Consider the following 22,859-nt stretch of genomic DNA (forward strand, 5'->3'; position numbering starts at 1 on the left):
GTTTCTCAGGGGACATATTATAACCCCTTCTCTTGCTTCTCTTGCAAACAAAACAATGAAGCTCTTGATAAGACATCCAAACCACCATCACCCCCTCTCGCTTGAAACCACGTTCAGCAGCAAAGACACAAGTAGTGTAAGGTTAAGAAAAAAAAAAAGAAAGAGGCACAAAGACATTCAAAGAACAATACAGCTCTGACACAAGAGAATCAAAAAGAGTCATCTGGGTATACAGATAACCAGACATTTGAGGGTTGCATGATGAGGAGCACGCACATACTTGCATGCTCGTATGTATGCACTCACACACACACACACACACACACACCACAGAGATGTACCACATAAAAGCACTCTTGTATAGGCAGGTGAGTGTTGGTCCCCCTGTCTTTCAACTCACGCTACTTCAAACAGCCCCCTGCATGCTGATGAAACCTGGGCCTCATCACCACAAACAAAGCTGGTGCCACTACTCACACACACAAGAAGTGAAAGAAAACTGTTTGTGTATTTTTTTCAGACTGAAAACAACCACCACTAAAGGATCAGATTTTTTGTTTTTTGGTTAATGCTATAGCTGTAGGGATCGCAATGTCACACAGAATTAATCCCAATGACTTTGGAGATCCTCAGACTTTTCATCTCATAACACCAGGAAGTTCATATTAGAATTCGTGGGAAAAAATTGATGTCCATTAAATATTAAGTTTTGTGATTTGGCATCAAGAGACAGTTTAGCTGAATATGGTTTGGAGGCAACACTGTGAAACAGACCTTATAACGATGAATGGTTATACGTCTATAAAGGTTTTCAAACAAATGGAACCTGGTTTTAATCAAGATGTCTGACCCCATCGATCTGGATTTTCTCAAAAGTGTTTACAGGATTCCAATGAAGATCAGTCAAGCATGGTGATATAGCTCCGTCACCTTAAGTTGGGTTAAGGTTTGTAGCTTATTCAACGAACCACTTGCTGTGATTCAACTCACACCATGTCTCCTCAACTGGTTCTCCCACATACAGGCTGAGGACAGTGTGGGAGCAACGATCCCTGGACCATTACTGTTTCGTGCGGTTGTTGTAGTTGGATTAAGACGTTAGCTATCCCCTGTTAACCTCTCCTCACTGGACAGCGCTGATCCAGGGCCTAACATGGTGATCAGGGAGATGGAGCCACATGAGAGGATATCAAAGATATGAGACTTACATGGGCCCACACTGCAAAGGACTGCTGGAGGGCAGGGGGTTAAGGAGAAGAGAGACCCTCCTTCTCTCCTTCCCTCTCTTTCGCCCTCTCATGCATGTTCCGAATGTTAAACACCACCACATCCTCGTCCCCCTGTACCTCCTCCTCACTCGCCTCTTCCCGCCTCTCCTCCCGCCTCTCCTCCCGCCTCCTGCCCTTCAGAATCACTGATGTGAGGTCTTTTGTGAGAGCGCTGGCTGGCCTCAGCCTGGGCTCTCTTACGGCCTGACCACTGACCCACTCACCCGCCTTTTAAAGAGGTTTTAGGGTCACGGGTTCACAACAAGGTGACTCAACTGTGAACGGCGGGTGGCATCCTCTTTCAAAGAGCCTACGTCTTCACCTTTTCCCTCTCAAGAATCTCTCTCCCTCTTTTTTTGCTCCCTCTATCTGTCTTTTCTTTCTTCTTTCTCTCTTTCTCTTTCCGCCCCCCTCCCGTGCAGCCCTTCTCTCCGTGTATCCTCAGAGACTGACCCGCCGTCTCAGCCCTAATTAGCATAGCATCCCAGAGCGAGGAGAACATGAAGGCTAATGGGGGTTGGGGCCCCGTAACAACACCAAGGGTAAAGCTTCAAGTTTCTAACTAAGGCCATCACCTGACCACATTTACATGGGTTTCTGCAACCAGGATGCAGGCAGCAGAGTAATGCATGATAAATTATTCCTTCCTATTTGTGGAGGAAGTGAACCAGAGGGGAAAGGCATCAGGATTCAAAGCAGTGCCACATGGAAGGTAGTTCGAATTTGAACTAAACTGTAAAGAGGCGAGCTTTCATAACTACGCTGATTGTGGAACAGGAGGAAACATATTCAGATGAGTGGGCTTTGCTGTATCAGGATCATTGTGTTATCCAATTAAACACTACCTCAAAAAAGAGGATTAGGAGTTTCTTATGCAAGATGCATTTTTACACACGTATATAAAAAAATTGGACAGATAACTCAAATACAAAGCTCCCTCTGATTGGTATAATCCCTTTTTTGACATTCCATTACCTCTTTCTATTGCTTCAGTTCATCTTCATTTTCTCATCTCAATACAGTCGACTTCAAGCAATTAGTTTCTTAGTTTGAATCCCTGATCGGCTGTCTGTTTTCCCCGTTATGTTGTCCCCATGTCTGAGTGGGTTTTCACTAGGTAATCTGACTTCTTCCCACAGCCCAAAAACATGCCGATTGTTTGAGTGATTAGAGACTAGATTGGTGATAGGTGTGGATGGCGATACACAGGTGACTCATCCAGTTTGTAACCCGCCTCTCGCTCACTGTCAGATGGGATTGGGTCCAGCTCCCCCCGTGACCCTCAGAGGAGAAGCGGTATATATAATGGATGCACTTTTTCTTTGATACAAGTGTATGTAAAGCTTTTGTGGGTAAGGGTTAGGCTGTGTTCTAAATTTTGCATTCAAAGGATATCACCGAAAATGAAATATATGCACATACACATCTCGTTATGCAAGAGTTTAAAGAGTTTTGCACAAAATTCAGTGATTGACCTTTATGCAGTATAGAGGTCAGACAGGTCAACAACTGTTAGTCTCTCAGTTTTCCCTTTGCTCTCTAAGGCATTTTTTATCATTGACCAAACTATATAATCCTACTTGCATGATCCCTCAACTTGATTGTTGCTGTTTTAAGACCTTCAGCTAACAAACAGGTCTGGAACATGCACAGTTAGTGTCATTCTAAGCAAAATATGTGCCTCAATAAAAAAGGACACACTGTTATAGTATAGGGAATCAAGTTCCTATGATCTGTTCATTAAGCAGCACAGATCCACACGTGGATCAACTTACCATTCCATTTCCACAGTCGGTCCCATCAGCCAGTGGCATGTGCTGCGTGCGGCATCCTTTGTGGTCCCCCTCTGCGCTCGTACACCACAGCCTCTTGCACTGTTTCTGCAGAGGGGGAAAAAAGCATGCACTTGCAATTAATCATTTTTGTGGCTGAATAGGAAACAAGCTTGTCTTTAATGTGAGACCATTGTACAGACAAAATGTTTTAATTTAATCCGTGACTTTTATTGGGCCCACCGCAGAATTGTAAACATATTGCTCTGTTTCTTGTGGAAGGAAGTGTGCGTGATTGCAGCTCCAAAATATGTGTATTGGTTTCATCGAATTCTTAATATGTTATGTTTAATAAATATTTTTGTCCAAGTAGCCAGGAACTGACACTTTGTTTTGGGCCTCACTGGTTCCCACACATGTGCGAGATGCATTTGAATGCCTCTGCATCGGGTTGTAATTAATGGTTGTGCAGTCAACAACAGGCTGAGTTAATCTGCCTGTTTGTATTTACATTAGGCATGGGAATTTACTGATGAAACCAATCCACACTTTTTTACAATAAACTACACACAATTAACTGATTTGAGTTAAATTTTTTATGATATTTTCTGACCTACAAGAAGCTGCTTTGCATGACTCTCGGACAGTTCATGAAGGTTCTCTACTTCCACTTGAAGTCTTACATCTTCACTTTTTCAGTGTGGTTCTGCTTTGATAGCAAGCCAACTTACCATGTAGGGGCAAATTTGAGAACCGGGTCCAAACATCAGTTCACACTGTCTGTTGGCATTGTATATTTGACCAGGGAGGAGGGTGGGCAGCTCGTACGTTCTGCCTACTGGCTCATCGAGGAGGCACTCTCCGTAGCCGGTGCTGGAAAAAAAAAATGTGAAGAACGTGTGTAGTGTAAATGAAAAGAGAACATAAAAACCACACAAGTCTGTTTACAAACAAACATATGCACCATGCACACACACATCATCATGGTATGACAATTCCCAGGATAATCCAGCATGTTCTGACCCCAAAAAGTATCAACATGTGTCATCTCTTTCATAAGTAACAAAGTAAACATCCCTGTGTAATTGTGTGATCATCCTCAGATGTGTTTCCCCCTGTGGGTGGTCTGTAGGGTTACCTAACGGGGGGACTGATACCACTTGCCCTCAATGAGCCTGTCAGGAAATGCTGTGCTTGCTTCATGCTGTGAAACTGGTGTCAGTTGCCTCAGACTGAATCAAACCGCACTTTGATACAGTCTGAAAAGGATCTTCGTGCTGACCACATTTTTATTCGAGCTGGAATCATAAAGCCCCTTGATTAAGTTACACTTCAGTGCAATGAATAAAGACAGATAGTGCGTTAAGTCAGCCACACCCTGACTCATTACACAATAACCGAGACAATAAAAGCATAGCTGGACTAAATGTAAGTGCAGACAATCCACATACAAACTCATCGGCCTTCACGGACGTGAAAAGACACAAGACAAACACGCTAGCAGAGCGTGCTGAGCCTCAAAGGATCTCCTCCTCCTTGTTTACTTTTGAAAAAAAGGAAACTGTAAGTTGAGGCATGAATAGATGTGTCATTACACAACGTGTCTGCACTGCACTGACAAATTTCATCCTGGGCCGAGCTGCTCAGGCACCTGCTCCATACACCACCAGCTGATGTGGAAGGACACATAATTACACGGGATTATCCTGAGTTATCGTCACTTTGTTTCTTTCCCCTTTCATTTGCAGCCGTGATGTAAGAGACTGTGGCAAACAGCGCCGGGTTTCAAGGGGATGACTGCATGACAAGAATGAATCAGCAGCGGAAAAAAATACTATGAATGAAGACTATGGAGGAACCTTTCAAGGAATCTCACAGAAACTCCCATATTACAGCGTCTGTCAGCAGTTGGCCATCTGTCTAACCAGTCTCCTGGAACCTAATGGAATGATTATTAAGACCGAGACAGACGGAGGATGGAGAGGTGGTCTCTGTGGTCATGTTTTAAAATTGTAATGTCTAACATTTACGAAAATAAAACAACAACATGAAAGAGACTTGATTTATAAGATGACTTATACTTGGCTTATAGTGTGCTTGTCATAAAATAAGATAAAATGATCGTTTCCATGTTTAATATACTGGGCTATGGTTTTTGAGTGACGCACAGCATTGCTGGCTGAACAGTGTTTTATCAAACAGCAGCAAAGAGACAGCACTATGCTGTCATGCAAGAGTTCTTCTCTGATGCCCTGTAACAAGATAATGACAGAGGTTTATTTGAATTTGAAGTGACACGCATGACATAATAGATTTAAAAAATGTCTTACGATTTCACATTAGTGTTTTCAAGAATGGTTAGGCCAATTTCTGAGGTGGGGAATGGAAGATGACAGGGCTTGTCCCCTTCTAACGATCATGGTTTCAGACAGAAGGGGCAAACACAACAATTAGTGGTTGGCAACAGTCAGAAATTTGCATTTTACTTTTAGATTTGGATTTTGAGGCTTAAATCAAACGGCACGGAGCCAGGGAGAGAATGAATAGCTGCTTTATGTAGCGGGCTGACGCATAACAACACTGCACAACCGCGGGACGCTTTTCATCAGTCCTCAGGTGCGGGAGTTCAGTGTTCACATTATTACAGCAACAGTGAGATAATGGGTGGGGGTCGAGGAGGGGGGTCCTGAGCCTTTCTTTTTTTCAAACTAGTAGGTGAGTGAGTGGTGGAGATTGAGTTTGCTCTTCAGGGGAAAATGGGCAGTCACAACACTGACGTACTTGACCAGGTCAGCCCACTGAGCAGGAGTGGTACTGTAGAAGTGCGAGATCGAATCAATGCTTCTCATTGTTGACTGGAGACAGACTTCAAAAGCACTTAGACTTTGGTCTCGAGGGCCTTTCCCACCGCTGTGGCTCCCACACTGGAGCCAAGTGCTACTTCACTTTCACTATACCTATTTTTTTTTAAATATCACGCATGTTAAAGTTTATCACAGAGACATTTGATGTTCACGTCTCTTGGCTTTTGAGCGGTAAACACACAGAAACCCAACCCTGCTGATATGGACCAGTCCTGATAATAAATACATTCATGAAGATTGTCCTCAAATTTTGTCAAATGTTCCAACTGCTGAACCTTGAGCTCATCACTGGAAACTATGCAGAGTGCAGCCTTAAAACTCCATAGGAGGCGTCACCAAATGCTGAGCCTTCAAGATGCATCTGGACCACAAGGCTCTCCTTTGTGAAGGCCTCCACAATTAACAGAGGAAAGGAGGCAAGGATTAAAGGGTCATGTACAGGGAAGATCTGATTATAACTGACATTTCCCATCTTGAAGGAAACCCTTCACCAGGATCAGTGACCATGGTGCTGGGTAAGGAGTAGGCGAATGAGCCATGGCCCCAAGCTATGAGTTCTGATGTGAAAAGCAAGCTAAAGTGACTAGATTACTATTTGCACAGCATCTTGGGAGCAGGGCTCAGCCTCTGCAGGGAGACAGCTGAGGGGCTGCTAGAGATGAATCGCTCAGGTCAGCCAAGGAAGACCCCAGGATTCAAACAGGAAATAATCTTTCAACACCAGGCAATAACAACTCCGCATAGTTTATATAGCGCTGACCTGTCTACGGAGCACTGCGAGAGATGTAGAATAACTTTGTTTAGATGGCCATGTCACAACAAGTAAAGTAAGTTAATGACAATCTTAAAATGTGAAAAGGGATTATGTGAGAGTTAAAAAGAAATGAGTGGCATCACTTTCATTTTCCTGAGAAGAGCTATAAAGTTTTGGTGTACAATGGGGCGACACGGTTTGAATCCCGGTTCAGCCAGGGTCTTCCTGTGTGGCATTCTACCTGAGTTGGCATGGGCTTTCTCCAGGTAGTTCAGCTTCCCACCACAGTCCAAAGACAAGTAGATTGGGGTGAGGTAAATTGGAGACAAAATTGACATTTAGTGTGAATGTTGTTCGTCTCTATGCGTTGGCCCTGCTGTACGCTAGCAACCTGTCCAGCGAGTACCCCACCTCTCATCAGATATCAGCTGGGAGTGGCTCCAACTCCCCTCGAAACCCTCAAAGGATAAACTGCTTAGATAGGGGACGGATCAGTTTACAATTGGCAAGAAGAGGTGACAGTACTCACTCCAGAAACTCTGTAATGTACTTGCGACTGCACTTCGACCATGACCAGGGATTGGTGTCGTAGTTGAGGGTGGGAGCCATGACGTGGTACTGGTGCTTCATGCCTGCCTCTTTACATTTTGGGTTGTCATCGTGGGGCATGTTGAACCTGGTTTCAGAGAGGGAGAGAAAGGAAAGGGGGGGTTAGAGACGGAGAAAGGGACATAAGGAACACACACAAAGTGATTATCAGCTGTTTAATGGCTCAGTCATAGAAAGAGGGATAAATGTCACAAGATTTACGTTCAGCCATTTGGAGATCACCCTGCCTGATCTTGGCGGCCACACATCTTTTTACATACACCCTTTTTTGCCCTATCTCCCAAACATTTATACAGTAAAATCCTCAAAAAGGCTTCAATTAAACTTCGAATGGCAAGGGCTGTGCAACTTTTTTTGTAAAACATCACTCTCCATCGATCAGCATCTATCTTCTCCACCATCATGGCCAACAAGTTAGCGAGAATCACCTCTAGCTCAGCACTTGGAGGTGAGAGGTCACCATCTCACATTCCCAAAGGGCTTATTGCTGAGGGAAGGGCAGGGACACCTAGGACATCACTAAACACATGAGTTTACATCCCACACATCACATAAGAACACAGGTGTTTTGAGAATTGCAACTCATGATTATTTTGATTATCATCTGTCATGGTGACATATTCAAAGTCTTTGGATTCCCTGCAAGTCAAATATGAAACCTGCACTGCTTTATAACAGATCTGGATACAGCACATATTTGGCATTTTTTCCACATGAATGACTTAATAATCTTAAATGATAATCAAAATTAATTTTCCGTTGCTTCCTTAAACAATTAATTAATTTATGGTTTTGACGTCAGGCATTTTAAACTAAAAGGAAGAACAACTGTATAAAGTGGAGAACACAGCTCAGCATTTGCTAATTAATGAGTTACTCCAGGAAGTCTGCTGTCAGCACTTTTCTTGAGTATGTCCAGAAGAAGTGTGCGGTTTGGATGTTCTGTTTTGTGCTGCGATTTGGCGTATGTTCATGGATACATGCAGGGCCTGCGCCAATGCGAGCATGTGTATTTATACACGCAGCAACCGATGCAGCTGCATGATGTCTGAGGTGTTTACAACAGGATGTGGGCCAGTGCTGGGCTCCGGGCCTGTGGCTTAGGGTCAATCCATACCACCACACAAACAAGACCTAGCATGGCTGGCATGAGGCCCACCCTACAGGGGCCGAGGGCCTGAAGGAAAACACCCCGGCCATAATAAAGCCTCGGGCACAGTAATGAGCTCTGAACACACAAACCCAGGCTGCTGCCTCATGCTGACAAAAGCTAATCTGGCTCAAATGGTCTTTGCAAACTATTTTCTATCGCTTATGATTGCGGACAGGTGCATCAAGGTGATGCAGAGAGTCCCAGGCAGATACATAAAAACAAAAGGCTCAATACTCTGCTGCAACATAAAATGGATTTGAGACAAGATCCAAAAAAAGTTCTCTTACCACATTACGCTGATTTAGGCTTCAGGCCTACTACTACGATTTAGTTTGAAAACACTGTTTTCAAGAAACTCCACACCACTGTTTTGGCTTCATATCAGTTTTTATCCACGTCCATACATACAGTATATCAAACACACCTATGAACACATATCACGTGACCACTCATATATACTGGTACATGTGCGTGCTGGAAGCAGCAATGGCTACACATGTAATCAGTTGTATCATTGTAAAATGCAGAATTTCACTGCACCACCGCTGTTGGCAAAGACAACAGGGTCAGTAGGACTTATAATAGATTATCCAAGTTGCATTTTACACTGTTATCCAAGGCTAAGGCTGGTTGTTTCTTCCAGAAAGTGATAGGAGCATGACGAAGTGAAATGAAGGCTACGTCATGACCAAAAAGACCCAATCAGTAAAAAGTTGTGAGTATCTACCTTACCATTTCCAAACATCTTTGTTTCCGGACATCCAGACTAAAATGAAGCTACGGAGTTGTCAAGCTAAAATGAGGACAGCATGTTATGTGGCTTTAAAACTCCAGAGTACTGCTGACGCCAGATGTATCCATAGCAGAGCTGATGCATTTTTAAAGCCTAGTATTATGGATGTAGCCTTAGTTTATCAGGTCTGAGGACTACTAATGGAGATACTGGCATGAAATCCTGAGAGCCTTTTAGTGTAATTAGCTTATAAATCAGGCAGTTTTGTGGCTCTCCTCCTGACAACCTCAGGGGACAGATCGATAAAGGAGTCAATGACAATGGGGGTGTACCGCCTCTGGCCAAAACTTATTGGCATCCAGAATGTCATCCTTTTAAAGTTCACTTGCTTTTATTAAAAGCTCTTAACAAAATTAACTGCTTTGCTCTTTCCACATCGCAACCTTAATGCCATGCTGTAATCCCAAAGAGGGGACTTTCAGAAGGACATAAAAAGATTTCTGCTGAAAGGCTCATAAATAACATGAAGAGATATACTTATTGGAACAATGACAACCTGAGTTTCTGCAGATTGGCGATAAAATCAAATGATTACCGCACTGTCAGTGGATTTCACCAGTTTGCTGCTTCAGGTGGATTTACCAACAAAAGAAATCATCTTTGACAGCCCCAGTCATTTAATCCGCCTCGCTTGCTGATAACATATGCGTGGTCAGAACAATGCCAATGATGTTCTGTGGTGTAGCCTGTCATATTCCGCCGTCTCTTCGTAGCTCTCCTCATTCTCTAATGACAGATCAAAATGTTAGAAAGATTGGGTTTTCATCTAAGTCACTTGAAGTCTTGGCGTCATCAGATGACAAACTTGATGAATCCTTGTATGTGTCACCGTTGAATGGCTATCAAGTTTCACCGCCTCGCCCGAAAATCCCCATGATGGCTATTTGTACTCACACGTCTTTGCGGCCATCCAAGAAAGGCCTCCTATCCTTTAGTCTAAATCTTTCTTTAATCTGCAACACTCTAGAGTGGCTCCCACTACCTGACACCGGCTTTCCCAGAGCGCTAAACACCCGGGAGAGCTCGTGCCTGTGAATGCAGCGATTAACCACGCCAGGAGGCAGCGCCAACTGGGCCTCCAGCTGCTTGAACTTTAGCATAAACAGATACACACGAGACGCAAGGGGAAGAGGGCCCAGAGACTCGTCCATCTGGCTGCTGCTCTGCACTGGAAGAATGTGTGAGCGTGGACAGAGGAGGCAGAAGAATATCTTTCATTCTTACCCCGAATGGCTCAAAAGCTCCCACTGACACTGCTCCTTTTCATCATCCACAAAAACAGAGAGGCAGACCGGAAAGAAAATCTGTCACTCACTTTCACAGCTACGCTCTGCGAGGGACGTGGGCACGAGGAAGGGACAGAAAAAAAACTGACGGTTGCTTTGTCTGGCTTTTAGAAATTGCCCACAAGTGAGCTGGCAGAGACGGAGGAAAAGGTGTACAAAGCAAGAAAGACTTTAGATCTGATGCTAATCGAGGTTCTAAAATTACATCTTAATGAAATCCACTGAACTTCAAGACAAGAAAGAGGCCGCAGTGACTGATTTATGACCGTTTTACCTCAGATAGATGTTTAGAATAAACAGAGCCTCATATGACAGATAAAGTCATGTGTTTTTGATTACGTGTTTAAGATTACTCATGCAAGGCTTTTTTTCTTCACATCATACATGTGGCAGTATTAGCTTGTTGTGAAAACACTGTCTGGCAGAGTAGCATGTTGTGGTAACACTGCTTTACTAACTAACAGGCAAAGAAGTCGAATATGGCGAGGCTGTCACATCTTCAGCCTCTTTTATCAGTCGTTGGTTGCTGATATTTCAAAGCAGGAGAAGATCAAGTCTTTCCTGAAAAAGTTAATATCTCCCAAATAGAGCTGAAGAGTACATTTTATCTTGTACTCTGTGATAAAGCTCTCTGCGTATTTGTCTATGTAGAAAAAAACAAAGACTGCAGTAAAGGGAGCTCCTCGTCCCTACAGAAGATACTGCTCCTGAAGCTCGGAGTGTGATACTTCCGCAACATTGTGATGTCATGTGACGAATATTTGCATAATGCACGCCAAGCAGTTACTCCTCCAGCCCCTAACAAAGCCAGGTAAAGCAAGAGCAAATCCGGTATACAGTATCCTACGTGCTGTGAAAGCGGTTGACGAATCACAACGGAGTGGGCCAGCTGGCCAATCAGAGCAGACATGCCTTTCTTGGGAGACCAAGTGTTTCAGACAGAGGCTGAGAAGAGGAGCTGCAGCAATTGACAGTGTGAAGAAAGTGATGATTTTCTGTACATTGGCGCATATAAAAGAAATGTAAATAATAATCCAAATCAAAATTATCACAGCACAATATGTCTTCTTTTGAATTATCTGGATTTTTCCACCTCTCAAGACTCGGACACATACAGGGTTAACTTCTTTTGCTGTAAATTAAAGTAATATAGGCTGGCATGTTATTAGAAATCCAAGTTCTTACGTTATTATCTTTTGCACCTGTGTCTGCTGCGCCCTACGTCCCATGATAAGAGGGCTTTTGTTGGTCAAGTCCGGCTGCGAGGGGTGAGATAGGGTTTGTGTGTACAGTGTGTGTACATGTGTGTGAAGGGTGGGGGGGCAGAGTTGCTACAAGATGTGTGCAGCAACTTACACATGGCCAAGCTCATGAGCGATGGTGAAGGAGGCACTAATTCCATTTTCTTCACTGATGGAGCAGCTCCGGTACTGGTCGCACATGGTCCCCAGCTCCGCAAGCCCTAAGAGGTCACGTACACACAACGAGTCAAACACACAGATGCACACAAACACGTACAGCGCAGTGCTACTTGAAAAAGAAAAATGCTGCTTGAGTGTTAAAGGCGATTAAAGCATCCAAATTTCTGTTTTGTAAGAGAGATTAGCCCCGACATTGACGCCCTCCCTTCTCCCCACTCTACCACTCTGTTCTGTCACTCTAATATTATTAGCTGACAGCTTGCCATAAACTCATTACTGCACAGTTTATTGTAAAGCTAAATTGAAAGAGAACTGAGGTAAAGATATTTTTGCCATAGTTTACCTAAGGTGTCACATTTGTCTTTCGCACGGCAGATGTCTTCCCTAAAAAGAACAGAAAAAGAACACACAAAATATACAATGATGTTAACAGTTGTTGAAGAGGAACATTTCCTTGAGAAATTTGGTTTTGCGTTCAAAGCCAGGAAAAGGAGAGGTTGAACCTGGTGATGAGAAGTGCTGTGTCATGGTGAGAGGGATGGCTGTCGTCCTGGACGTTTTGGGTCTGCTGCCAAACGCAGAAGTTGTGGAGAGTCGTAGCAGCGTTGAAGCTCACTGTTGGCCCTTCCTGTTTGGGTTGAAACACCAATGGGGATGTAACCAAGAAACTGGGTATACACATTATAATATATCTTTTATTTATCTCATATTCAGAAGGATACTGTACCTTGCATTTGTCCGCTATGACTTTGGCAGGAATTACATAAGTTAAGGGTTATGATTTGTAAACAGCCTTACAAACAATTTTGGATTAACAATGTCAGCCTCTTGTTTCTAAATTAGTCTACAAGTATTAATTGTATTCCTGTATAAATCCAAGGGTACATCAGGGCATACCTCTTGCACAAATATATCGATGGTGTTTCTTGATGAACGCATCCATCTATCATCTCTAGCGGTTATCCTTTGAGGGTTGTGGGGGTGGCTGGAGCCGAACCCAGCTGACACTGGGCGAGAGGCGTGATAAACCTTGGACAGGTCGCCTGTGTAGCGCAGGGTCAACATATAGTAACGAACAACCATTCACCCTTACATTCAGAACTATGGTCAATTTATCATCTCAAATAAACTTAATCTTAACCAACCAGAAAAAACAATGCCCAACCATACCACCCCCTTTGATAAATCAAGCTCTTTACCCCCATTATCTGTTTTAATATCCAGGTGTTGAGTAAAATGTTTATATGAATAAATAAATGTCTTAAATATATCAGGTTGGAAAAAATATTATTTATATAATATAAATGTTAAGGATTCAGTCACACAACTACAGTGAGTCTCATCAGGCGCATTTGCAGGTAGCATCCTGCCTCTCTATAGTACCGTTTGTTTTCCAAGGAGACCTCTCTTGAGACTTGAGACTGACAAGGTTTATAGTGTCCTTTCATACAGGCCCCACAGAGAGAAGGCCAGGGACACCTGCACTGACGTCACCCATCTTTGAGACCTGGATACAGGCAGCATTCAATGTCCTGCACTCACCTGTTCATTGTGAACGAGGACGAGCTTGACAATCATGATGTTGATTAGGTTTCCTACGCTGGGATCCCTGTACACTGCTGCTACCTGTAACAAAGAAACAACACAGGCAAAAAATGCAAACCTGCACCAACCTCAACCAGAGCAGAGAAACAGCGATGGCTTTTACGGTTAAGCTCCATGGGGTTTGATCAAAACAGCAACAGTGCATTGAAGTCGAAAGGAGAAAAAGTCTGCTTCAGGGTAAGTTTAATCAACAGGGTATTAAAACCAATTACAATCCCTCCACAGACTTTAGCAAAGGAACTATAAACTAAAATCTGGACCCAGCAACAAATGTTAAACTTCAGTTATACTGAGGTTCAGAGGCCTCTGTGAGGACAGCAAAACATTCCCTCTGCAGTGTCTCTGCTCCTCCTGCTGCTTTTCTCGTGCACCCCTGTCACGGTCAGCCAGCGGTCTCCTGAGGCCGTGTGCGGCCCCCTGACAGGAACTCATTAGTCCATTATAAACATTTAGCTTGTCTTAGCCTGGGGGGAGGCAAACGTGGCCCAGGCCTGTCCAGAGTGGGCACAGGGATCTGTCTTTGCTCGCTCTTAGTCCAACTGTGACCCAGGACCGTCCTTTGTACGCTGACTCCCAGTGTGTGTTGTTGTATGATCAGAGCAAAGACTGACGTGAGGAGGGACTGCAGCCTGCAATAGGCCATCACCTCTGTATCCCTCACAGCCAGTTAGCCAAAAACAAGCAGGGCTGACACTACTGTCAAGGCCAAGATCTCTGTAATACAATAGTTCTGGGACTTTCAGGATTTAGATGAAATATCAATGAGCTTATATAGTTTGATTACACACTTTATTTAGGATGTTATTAAGGCTATATCAATATTAGAAAATTATTTATTAATAAAAACAACACTGATCAGCACCATCATTAAAACTAGTAACTGATACACTGAATAGTGTATGGACCAATTCAAGATATTTGTGTGTGTGTTCTAATGTTGCTACTGTTGCAAAGATTTTAGAAAGACTGAGGACACCAATGTTTTGTTTGACTTCGGGGACTGGTTTTAATGGTGCAGCCGATCAGTGTCTAACTTCCCTTCATCTGCATAACAACTTACTTTAGATCAAACCCAATGGATCAATCTTGGTACATATCTCTATTCCGCTTAAAATGATCATATTATGCTTGATATGGTTAAAAATAAGTGATTGACAGTCAATGTTATCTGGATGGGGAAAATGTGGTCCAACGGCACCACTGGTCTGCAGACATGTGCATGACAGACCTAATGTTTTGACTTAGAAACCTATCAATAGAACTGACCTGCACATTGGGTTTTTAACACTGACTGTTCACTATCAGCCTCCCCTTAAGGATAACAGTCCACTGACAATCATTACTCCTTTATAAGTTAATGAGTTTTGTACAGGGTTCAGGCAGAGACGGCACAGAGTACACACAGTTCAGTAAATCTAATAACCTGTTCAGCTTTGACACACTCATCCACCAACACAGTTAATCTAATACATACCGAGAAACTCAACCATAGTCAATCACTGGATTGATTGACAGTCAGCAGTCCCAGACAGAGGTGGGACTCATAAAGAGCTCCAACTGCTGAGTCAGGATTTTACAATTAACTGGGCCACTTAGGATGATGAAATGGAACTCTAAGGTCATACCAGGGTATTTAAACTAAATGTCCAGCACTAAAATCCACAGCTATTAACACAGTGACCTGGACTACAGGATTCTGTTTGTGGCTGTTTTAAATGACACTATTCCTACCTCCTTGGTTTCCACAAAGAGAGTTTCGGTTCATTTGATCTAAGTTTTGAGGTATCGTCTTTTAGATAATGGTAAAACCAATATAATAAAGCTAAATATAACTTGTTATGCATTTAGATCTCTATTTAAAATGATAGACTCAGGGACTATTTCTTCCATCAAGAGAAGGTCCAATTAAAGTTACCAGTCTGTTGACAATTCACAGTAACTGGGACCATTTCTGAGTTGACATTTTCAGCTTTGTGTGAAAATAGAAAATAAAATGTGCAGCTGTAAATTAAAGTCAACTATGATAGATTCAAGTAGCCCTGCCACCTGTGTGATCAAGCTGCTAGTGCCTAGACTTTCAATTATTTCAATCAAGAAGATAAGCCCAAACCACCAACTAACAAACAAACAAAAATTTCACTTAAAGACAAAATAATAATTTTTATTTTACTTACTACTGACATGATTGTTAGGATGTAGTGCTCTAGGTTGCGCCCATGATGACGGACCATTTTGGCATCTGCTGTCACCATCAGCTCGACGTAGCGGGGGTAGGAGAGGAAACGCTTGTGTCTTCGTGGGGATCGGGGGTGTGCGCCGGTGGAGTTGTTTTCATTCAAGTGCTGCTCTTCTATTGTCACTCTGAGAGAGTCCAGCTCCTCTCCCATATTCCCTCTGCTCTCAAACGAGACTGGCCCCTGTGTGTTCGCTGTTTTAGGAAAAGAAGAAAAAAAAGATAAGTCTGGAGTTGGATTGAAAACTGCAACTGATTCACCAGCATTTAAATTTCAGGACGATCCATCCATCAATTCAGTCACTGGGGGCTGGAGCCAATCCCAGCTGACATTGGGCGAGAGGCTGTATGTACCCAGGATAGGATGCCAGCCCATCACAGATCTAACATATACGCATTAACCTTATGGCTTGACAGTGGGAAAAGTAAGCAGAAAATAAAATCCACAAACAAATGAAGAATGCCAGCTGACACACACCAGGTTCACCTCTGGTCACCTTCTGCAATATCTGGACTACACAAACATGATGGACCCGCAATGAAGTTTGAGAACACAATGATGCCTCCAATGCATGTACACATGTGAGTCCAGCGATAAAGAGACAAACAACTCTCACATTCAAAGTCTATATCTAACCTTACCCCATTCTGCTTGTCTTTTGACGGAGGGAGAAAGCCTAGGTACCTGTGACGCTGTATTCCTAACCACTGCACCACCATGCATGAATTGAACAATAAAAAACAAAAATTTCACCACACTGGATTCCACTTTATATAATAAATCATGAGAGGGGGCATTGCATCTGCAGTTAAGGGTTGAGGGTTTTAGCGTGGCAGATTTCCAATTGGCACAACAGAGGCACGCTGGAAAGAAGCAGGTCAGGATATCTGCACTCCCTGCTGCCTGAGTGCAATCCATACAAATGGAGAAACTCAATGAACCCACGTTTTGACCCAGGTCATTACGTTATCTGAAAATTGGCCGAAATGTAGAAAGCTACACCGAAATATAAATAGATCTAAAGTGTTGAACAAACAGATTGAAATAACACCTTTTACAGACTCAGGGTGAATGCCTGAAGCAACAGCCTTAGAGGGAAAAAATAAATCACAGCCATAAAATGTTCATACTCAACTGAAATTCGCTCAGCTGAACTGTACGTGTCGAGCTGGCTATTATTAATAAATTCTTTCACCATGAGTGAGTGAAGTTGAAAGAGGGAGACAGAAGCAGAAGTACCGACTAGAAAACTGTGAAGAGCTTGTTTTATTGGGAGAAAAAAGGGAATTCTGCAAAGTTGAAATCTGATGCAAGCTCAATTACACGAACATGATGTTAGTCCACGTGGATGTTTCATCTGACAGAGTTTGGAAAAAGAGACAGAACTTGAGCAGGAGGAGACGGTGAATAGAACCCAATGATTAAATGGCCATGGTGTTGGGGGGGGGTACAGATGTCTGCAAGGTATGTCTGCAATTGACCAGCAAGTATGGTCTTAATATTAAATCAATAATAATATAGCACTGGGATAATATCCACAGCTTTTTGTGTTTAAACTGGACAATAGAGGACTAAGTACAGACAGATTTGCACTGATGCAGCCATATGTGTGAAGGGGTTGCTCGGAGAAGTTAAGTACGGTGATGGAGAACGGACAGCTAACACAATAGCTGTATATCTGTCACAACCAGAGATTTCCACCTTTTTCTAACTTAATGAGATAGTTTGTTTTACTAACATTTTCCCTGTTTACCCAAGATCTTAGTGTAAATAATCTGGTATATTGAGGGAACTGATATTTATGAGTGTGTTGGGCTTGGTGGAGGCATGAAGTCTACTGAGCGCCAGTCTAGTTTACATATACCTGTAGTCTACTCTGTTACCTTATAAAAGTCTTACAAGAATCGGCAATCAAGAGAAAATAGTAATTTAAATTCAACATCAAATAACTTTCAGTAATTAAATGACTGAGAGTGTGTATAAGCTAAGCATTGTTTGGAGTTCCTCATCCTAAACAACCTCCTCAGCTCTGGATAACGCGATTATAGAGAAGAGTTCCTTTGTCTTCTAAACACTCAATCTTTCCAGACAGCCAGACAGAGAGAGATTGTGTGGAAGTGTTAGGTCAGAGCGAAGCAAAAAAAAGAAGGACAACCCGTTGAGCACTCCCGAGATTATTCAAGCGATGCCCCCAGTGGGGACACAAGGCGGAGCGTGACTCCCTGGCACAATGGCACACAACTCTTGACGCCATGAGGCCCAGCCCCATGCCAGCGCCAACATCCAAGCCTGCGCCAAGCCTGTCTGTGCCCGTGCACACTGCCCAGGCGGCTGGGCCAGAACGGAGCTTTGTATTTTCCAGGAAAAATCTCTGCAAAGCCAAACCCACTCTGCTAAACCCCTTTAAACAGACTCATCACTGCAGACAGTCCGACATCAAAGGGATTATCAAAGCACAGAAGAGTATGCACGTACATCCACAGAAATTGCTGTTCAATTTTAGAGCAAGTGAGTGTGAGATGAAAAAAGAAATTTAAATGAGGAGGAGGTTAAAATGTGGTCTCTGTTATAATAGCCTTTGAATCAGTGCAGATTAGCCACACACAACCTTTCCCAAATCGCCTTAGGTTCAAATCCCCCTCTCACTAGGTAGTGAGCTGCTACTTACACCATGAGAAGACAGGGGTGACTGCCCTGAACCGCCCGACACACAGAGACATGACATCATTCCTCTTGGCACCGAATCAGCATCACTGACACATCTAAATCTCTGGGACCAATATGACCCAAACATCAAAATGTGACACGTGTATTTTTACACCCACGAAAAATTTCATCAACACAAGTCCATAAAACTAAACTTCAACAGTTCTTCATAAAGGCAGGCCCGCACGGCATGAGTGTTAGAAGTTGGCTGCAGCTTCACACAGCTAAAACAGACCAACCCACCACATTCACTTTTCTGCTCCAGCGCCTATTTGATTTGTGAACTCCCAAAAGCCTTTTTATCATTGTGCCAAAGAATTATCACACGCAATGAATATTATAAACAGTGTTAATCTAGTCATTCAATAACATGTTTAATCGCACATCTCAGGCGGTGCATCAGGCAATCAAGACTGAAATTTAGTTTGAATGTGCATACATTTTTACACTTGAGCGTTTATTCAAATGAATTCATAAACATTAAAGTATGTTAGCATTTTGATGTTTGTGTATGCACTTCATGTTTGAGGCCATTCATGTACACGAAGAATTTCCAGCCTAGATGAAAGAGCTGCTCTTTAACTCTCGTTCAGTTCTCTGTCAGAAGTATCAATGCCAAGAGCTCAACAGTGGGGAACACACATTTCATTGTTGAACTAATTAACATTCTTTTACAATGGCCTGCTGAGAGTTAAAGCATCCCATTTCCCCCGGGTGCCAGTTAAATAGACAGTATACCTTCGAGTGAGTATAGGTAGGGCCTTGGTTCTACATGAGGTCAGACATGGCTTGCTGCAGTTTTACTGACAGTACAACTCGAGTGGGATGATGTTGACACTCCAGCAGACAGAGGCACAATTAAGAGCAATTCTATGGCTAGACAGAGAGAAGCGCAGGCAGCTAATTGTTGCTGCTGAAGAAGGCTTTTAAAAGTGAAGTGGCATGGCTTTTGACCTCATTGGAAGACGGAGGGCTTTGTACACTTACAGTGCTCACAGAGTTCAGTTGTTATTTTCAGTTCAGAGACATGCTAAAGACAGCATGGCCGTCAGCTGAAGAATGTGTTTGGAGTAGCAGACCCCCTTCGAGGAGACAAAACACGGCTAATGGATCTGGACTCATGACGATGGTCAGGGGCCTGGAGTGTTTTCTTTAGTCAGGATCAAACTAAGACGCCTCTCACTTTCTGCTTTAGAGAAAGTTGTCCCTGCACCAACCTTGATCCAGCCTGCACAAACTTTTAAGATTGCTGTTTGAACAGCAGAAATGGTTTCAAAATCTGTGCATGATATTGGACAATCATCCTGAAGACCAACTATAAATAGACGTTAGACACATTTAGATGGAGACCAATATTCTAATTTTAAACCACAAAGACAACAATCTGAATAGGAAATGTAAACAGCATTTCCTGATGATCTTAATCGGAATAAGGACATTCTCAGAATAAGGAATGATTCAATGAGGAGTATTTGTCACATTATGTAGACAGGTTTGCTCAGGTAAATTCTAAACTCATTTTAAAGTTCGATTGGTGTTTTCACGGGATTTTGCAGTGTTGACACATGTGCACTTTCATCTCAATATGTCTAGCCCCTTATTCTGTGAAGTCTAAATAACACAGCAAGTTTGGTAAATTCAAAAGAGTAATTAGTATTGCTCATCCATCTCCTGTATTTTCAAGCATACCAAAAACCAAATTGAGACCCCGACACAGTGGTTTCAACAATACCTTTGCCTTGACGTAGCCAAAGCAGGTCTCCACTTTTGAGTGACGTCTGGCCTCTTAGATGATTAACAGCCAGAGCCGCAGGCGATGACACTGATGCTTAACTGGCCACTGCCTCTCCCCAGTACAACTCGATGGGAAACTGTCGCTCACCTGTCACCCCCTCTCACCTCTGACTGTCAGCCATGCCACCACGCAGTCAGTCAGCTGTCACTCAAGTTGCTCTAACCATTCCAATCAGCCGCCACCTGTTAAGAATGCCCAGACAGTAGACAGTGGCAGAAAATAGCCCCAGCTGGAATTTGTCACAGGAACTCCTGAGACAACACATAGAGTTCAATGGGGCTGAGGCCTCGGGCACGGCAGACACAGGGCGGTTACTAAAGTTATAGACTGTCTATAGCTGCCCAGCCCTGTTCAGCCCTGTCCAGAATATCTGTTATCTTAAAATAAGATGACGAGTGCAGTGCACCATGCTATTAGCCGCTTGCTCTATCTGTCATGCAGTGTTTTGAAATATGAGGCAATGATGAGACAAAGACCCATGCTTGTAGAGAACAGTTATAAACATGTTGGCTGAAGAGTCCGTCAGTGCATGCTAAATCCCATTCCAACTCTCTGACAAGTATATTAATATCATCGTCCTGGTGTTCCACGGAAAAATGCAGAGACCATTCAGGACAGCAATCAAAAGACAAAAGAAATGCTGGTCCTTGTTGTATCCAGGCCAATAGCAAGGCAGTGGGGGATAGAACTACTTTAGAGAAGCAGGTGTAAAAGCAGAAAGGCGGGCAGTGGGAGCTCAAGAAAAGGCTGGGGCCTCTGCCAAGCTCTGGAGAAAGATCGACAGGCACATGCAGCGCAGGCCAGGATTGCTTAAACACATAAAGAAAGAAACCCCTTTCTCCACTCCTCTGTATTGCTCAGTCAGCAAATTCCCAATACTCTGTGGGACACTTGGTCAACTGACATGCTACCCTGATGGATCCAAACAAACCCTCACAATCACACGACATCCGTGCGTGCACACAAAAGCCCAAAACAAACTTTTTGGACAAGTAACAATAGGTGCTTCCTGTTGGAGGAGGGCTAAGTCCGTCCAGGGGTCATGAGGGCACAGAAGAGGCCTAAGCCTTTTGGAAGATCCACAACATGTTAAGCCAGAGCCTAAAGGTGAGAGAGGTTGTCTGACTGATCAGTTCATCACACCCTGGCTGGCCACCTTTCCTGACCCTCAGTCAAGAGTCAGAGTTAAGAGGAGAACAAAGAGCTTAATGTGCACATACTCATAGTTCCAACGGAGTCCCAGCAAACAAGCCAGCAAACCCGGCAACCACGCACCTCTAGAAGGGGAAAATCTCAAGGTCACATCCACCCGTCCAGTGAGTGAATCCAAACAAAGAGGGAAGTGAGGTCACAATCAACAAGTGCTTCCATTCACATACATGAAAGCGCAAAGGGAGAGCGGGCAGCGATTCAAGTCGGCTAGTTCAAACCCCAGGCGGGGGAGGGCATTTTTTCCATGTAAATGAACCCATTGACCAAAAACCTGATGCTAGCATTTGAACTACCATGTATACACAGTGGGCACCAAGGGGGGAATCCTATACAATGATTGTGTTGAGGGTCAGGGGGCACAGATGCCATGTGTGCCAAGTATTGCCACATCAAAGGAAGTCACTTTGCTGTCCCAGCTGCCCTCAGTTAGCCACCAAGGAATCGTGTGAAACGCACCGGAGCCAACAGAGGAACATTGATGTTTGGATTTTCAGCTGGTAATGTCTGCTGTCAAACTGTCTGAATTCAATAAACTGTTACTAATTCAGACCAAATATGACATCCCCGCAGCTTGAGACTTGCAGCCAACAACTGCGAGAAAAAGATACCGTGCAGCTCCCTTCCCCCCCCCCCACCTCGTGTCTTTAGGAGGGGGATTTTTTAGAAAGCTAAGGGAAGAGAATTAGAGAAGAATCTGCCCCTATCTGCAGCCACCCTCATCGTTGCGGTTATCTCTATTGAAGGACGGCACATAGATTCACATGCAAGCTCGGAGAGAGATACCATGCAGAATGTGCCATTAAGGGTCGGAGCTGTGCTGTGAATTGAGCTCGCTGAGCTTCTTACCCCAGAGGCTTTTAAGAGCCAAAACCAGGCAAAACAAGCCATTCTGCGACTTTTAAACATTAATCACCCACTCAACAGTTATCTACTCCTGAGGTATTCTAAACAGCAGGGAAGCCACCCAGGTTGGCTGACAGGGAAGGGAGACTTGTACATTTGCTCACAGTGTCAGTCAGTGAGGCCTAATAAAGATATCCAGATTATTTGATGCAGTGTTCTATCTCGGATTAGCAGTCGTAGTCTCACACTTGTGCATTTAAACAAAACAAAAAGCTCGGATCCATTTAACGCAGTGCTTTGTCGACAGCGTATGAACACACACACAGAGAAGAAAAGCAGCTGAAGACAGGTACATGGACTTGTCATGACTGCTGAAATAACAAAACATAATTTTCCATCAAGGTAACACTTTAAAAGCCCTCATCATTGCACTTCTACCTCTGACACTTCATAGCCATGACGGCAAATGTGCAAAAAAGTCAAGTATTTGTACATGTCAGGAAAGACGAGTGCAAAATTTGACACAAATTCTCTGCTAAATTTA

At 43.5% G+C, this 22,859-nt stretch overlaps 1 protein-coding gene across 2 annotated transcripts in view; it reads right to left on the reverse strand.

The window, feature by feature from the left end:
- LOC133009277 (A disintegrin and metalloproteinase with thrombospondin motifs 20-like) overlaps nucleotides 1-22,859 on the reverse strand; it is an 88,776-nt gene that overhangs the window by 57,786 nt on the left and 8,131 nt on the right. Inside the window, exons 4-11 of one of the 2 annotated variants that reach the window (XM_061076726.1) lie at nucleotides 15,700-15,953; nucleotides 13,463-13,546; nucleotides 12,424-12,548; nucleotides 12,264-12,304; nucleotides 11,856-11,961; nucleotides 7,188-7,334; nucleotides 3,772-3,913; nucleotides 3,044-3,148 (exon numbers count right to left, since the gene is read on the reverse strand). In XM_061076726.1, the coding sequence (XP_060932709.1) occupies nucleotides 3,044-3,148; nucleotides 3,772-3,913; nucleotides 7,188-7,334; nucleotides 11,856-11,961; nucleotides 12,264-12,304; nucleotides 12,424-12,548; nucleotides 13,463-13,546; nucleotides 15,700-15,953 (1,004 nt within the window). The remainder of the gene's footprint in view (nucleotides 1-3,043; nucleotides 3,149-3,771; nucleotides 3,914-7,187; nucleotides 7,335-11,855; nucleotides 11,962-12,263; nucleotides 12,305-12,423; nucleotides 12,549-13,462; nucleotides 13,547-15,699; nucleotides 15,954-22,859) is intronic. The other variant, XM_061076724.1, reaches the window with a different exon arrangement.

Source organism: Limanda limanda, chromosome 8 (genome assembly GCF_963576545.1).
Source record: "Limanda limanda chromosome 8, fLimLim1.1, whole genome shotgun sequence".
NCBI lineage: Eukaryota > Metazoa > Chordata > Actinopteri > Pleuronectiformes > Pleuronectidae > Limanda > Limanda limanda.